This window comes from Pteropus alecto, unplaced genomic scaffold (assembly GCF_000325575.1).
Source record: "Pteropus alecto unplaced genomic scaffold, ASM32557v1 scaffold106, whole genome shotgun sequence".
Lineage (NCBI taxonomy): Eukaryota > Metazoa > Chordata > Mammalia > Chiroptera > Pteropodidae > Pteropus > Pteropus alecto.
In genome coordinates, this window is record NW_006442103.1 from 13,237,300 (window position 1) to 13,240,192 (window position 2,893).

At 53.4% G+C, this 2,893-nt stretch overlaps 1 protein-coding gene across 1 annotated transcript in view; it reads right to left on the reverse strand.

Annotated features, from left to right (window-relative positions):
* Window positions 1–636: 636 nt before the first annotated feature.
* LOC112486180 (synaptotagmin-6-like) overlaps window positions 637–2,893 on the reverse strand; it is a 15,831-nt gene continuing 13,574 nt past the window's right edge. Inside the window, exon 3 of the mRNA XM_025052297.1 lies at window positions 637–701. Within this exon, the coding sequence (XP_024908065.1) occupies window positions 637–701 (65 nt within the window). The remainder of the gene's footprint in view (window positions 702–2,893) is intronic.

Here is a 2,893-nt window from a genome sequence, read left to right on the forward strand (position 1 = left end):
TGCATGGTCTCTCTGAATGCGTTTGACTTTCTGTCATGTGTCCTTTGGCTGCATTTGTATGATGCCGTAAACTTATTTTTTAATCACAGGTCTTGTGAGCTAGCCGAATCCTTTTTTGGAGCAACACAAAGCGACAGACAAAAATACGTGAAAGTTTTTACGACTTGCTGTGCGACCTTCAGACAGTTCGCTCAGTCTCTCTTAGTTTAGTTTTCTCTCTCTGGAGAATCGCCATGACACCCCTACAAAGACTTGCCGAGGATAGAATGAGACAATGTGTAAAAGGCTCTGTAAATTCAACAGTGCCCTATAAAGGCAAGGTGCACCTGTTGGTAATACGTTTATTAATAACTAGATGGGGTCCTCGCCCCGGGCGGTCTGGACCCAGGCACTGGTGAGGAGGGCCTGGCGGGCTGGCACCCAGCCCTGCATATTAAGAAGTCACCCAGAGCTGCTGGTGGGCTGCTCAGATGGCCCGATCTGTCCTGGGGACGGAGCAGTGCCAGACCTCACGCTTCCCAGGCCCGGAGGCAGGGCCTTAGCTGAAGCCATCCCTGCCGCTCTGTCTACCGAGGAGCCAGCTGGCTGAAGAAGGGCAGGTGATGTCCCCAGGGCCACCGGGCCCCCAGCAGAAGGTCAGCGGTTCACCGTGAGGTTGTAGGGCTCCCCAGAGAGTCTTGGGGGTGTCTCAACCTTATCACCTGGGAAGAGGGGACCAGCAGCCCCCTTGCTCCTCATGCCTCAGGGGACTTGGGGACTCCCTGCTAACAGACACGCAGTGGGCGTGGTGTGTGGTGAGCAGGTGGGCCTGGGTGCACCAGACCCGTGGTCTGTCTCCAGGACCCGCTCCGAGCCTTGGCCCTGCACACCCGCGTCTCCTTCCTCCTGCACACCCGCGTCTCCTTCCTCCTGTTCCCACGCCTTCTCTTTTTTCCTGCATTCTCCCGAACCACTTCATCTCAGAAACCTGCCCTCCCTGGCTCCAGAACATTCCTGCCCCGCTGCATCACGTGGTTTTCTAAGCCCTGGGGGCACTCTGGACTTTGTCAGAATGTGCATGATGGTCACCTCAAGGTAACTGGCTTACTGTGAATAATATTTCCTTTTTTGTGTGTGGTTTTCTGTATTTTCTAAAATATCTAAAACAAGAATGTAATATTTTGCCTTGAGGCAAAGAAGGGTAAATATACTACAGCCATACAGCTTTTAAAGAAAATGATCTCAGTTTTGGTTCTGTTCTAGCGCTTTAAAACTGAGTGACCCTGGGGAATTTTCTCAGTTTGCCTCATCTATAAAATCAAAATTCTGGTTTCTTACTGCGTTGAGAGAGTTCAGTGAGATAATGCACTTGGGAAGAGCTTTATAAACCTGTGAATGTGATCGTTGTTAGAATCGGGGGAATAAGCTGTGGCAAGAACCCCTGAAGGCCTTCCTCACTGCTGTTTCATCATATCCACACCCCGACCTTGTGAAATACAGGTTATTTCCCACATTTCACTAATGAGGAAACGGAGAGGTGCCAGGATTTGTCTGAGGCCACATGGCAGAGGCAGGACTCAAGCCCTGGTCTCCTGACCCCACGTCCTGCTTATGTGCAGGTTCTTGAGGGCTGGCACCTTGTCTGGCCTCGTGGGTCCTGACGGACAGGCCAGAGCTGACCAGTTTTATAACCTTATCAGTGCCTCGGTTTCCCCATGAGTGAAACGAAGAGAGAATCTTTCTCCTCCTTTCTCAACGCGTGGAAGTCACCACCCGAAGTGGGAGCACGCGCGGGCTTATTCAAGCCGCTCCTACAATATCTAAACAAGCGGCGTAATGTTCGAGACACAAGATCTTCCTGAAATTCTTCTTTTCCGAACGCAGTTTCTTAGAGCGATCAGAGTGTCCCACGCTCGCTCGGGGCCTGGAGTCCTCTAGGGAAGGAGAAGTGACAAAAAGCCGATCAGACAAGCTTGTGTCGGGGACCTGGTGCGTGTGCGTGTGCATGTGTGTGTGTGTGTGTGTGTGTGTGCGTGCGCAAGGCTGCCTGGGGTCTGTCCTAGGGAGGCCCAGGCCGCGTCCCGCTGGCCAGACTCGGGTGGGCAGGGGACTCTGCCGAGACTCTCCCCTCCTGTCTCATGTAAGGGGAAAGAATTGCTTGACCAGAGATGCTCGGGTAAATCACTTTCCCCAGGGACACCCTCTCCCTGAAGAGAGCCGGGCTGCCAGCCCTCGACTAGGATTCATGTCTAACAAAAAATGCCCCGTTGGCAGGAAGCGGGGTCCACCAGGAAGCGGGGTCACGGAGGCGCTCGCTGCCCTTCTCCCTGGCCTCTTTCTTTTCCCTCCAGACCAACCAAAAAGGCCCAAAAGCAAGAAGAAAGTTTGGTCCCCACGTCTCCTCCCACTAAAAGCCATCTCAGAGCCCTGACCTCCACCTTCAAAATGCCCACCCAGGGCCTGCCTTCCCAGGACACCTTGCCAGCTCCTGAATTGTCGCGAATTACACTCCCCTGTCCTCACCGTCCCCCAGGATCTCAAAACGGAGCTGCTCTGGGGACCTGCCTCCCTGCTTTCCCCCCTTCCAGCTGACTCAGTAATCTGATTTATCGATTTTGGGGAGATGGTAAGGAGGGCTCCTTGGGGTGTCACTCTGGGAGGTCCCCGGGGGAGTGACTCAGCTGGAGGTGGTTTCTGACAATGTGGGGGAGGCATTTTTGAGCAGGTGCCTCAAGTCACAAAAGCCAGCCTGTCCCCAAGTTCTCAAGAAGGGAAATGTTTATCCTGGTTTCCCGACACATCCCCAGAGCTGTTTTTCTTTCTGGAGATTGGACTGTTCCCAGCACATGGTTCAGGATGTCACCACAGTGAATCAACCGAAAGGCTCATGGAAAATGTGGGCTCACTCAGCCCC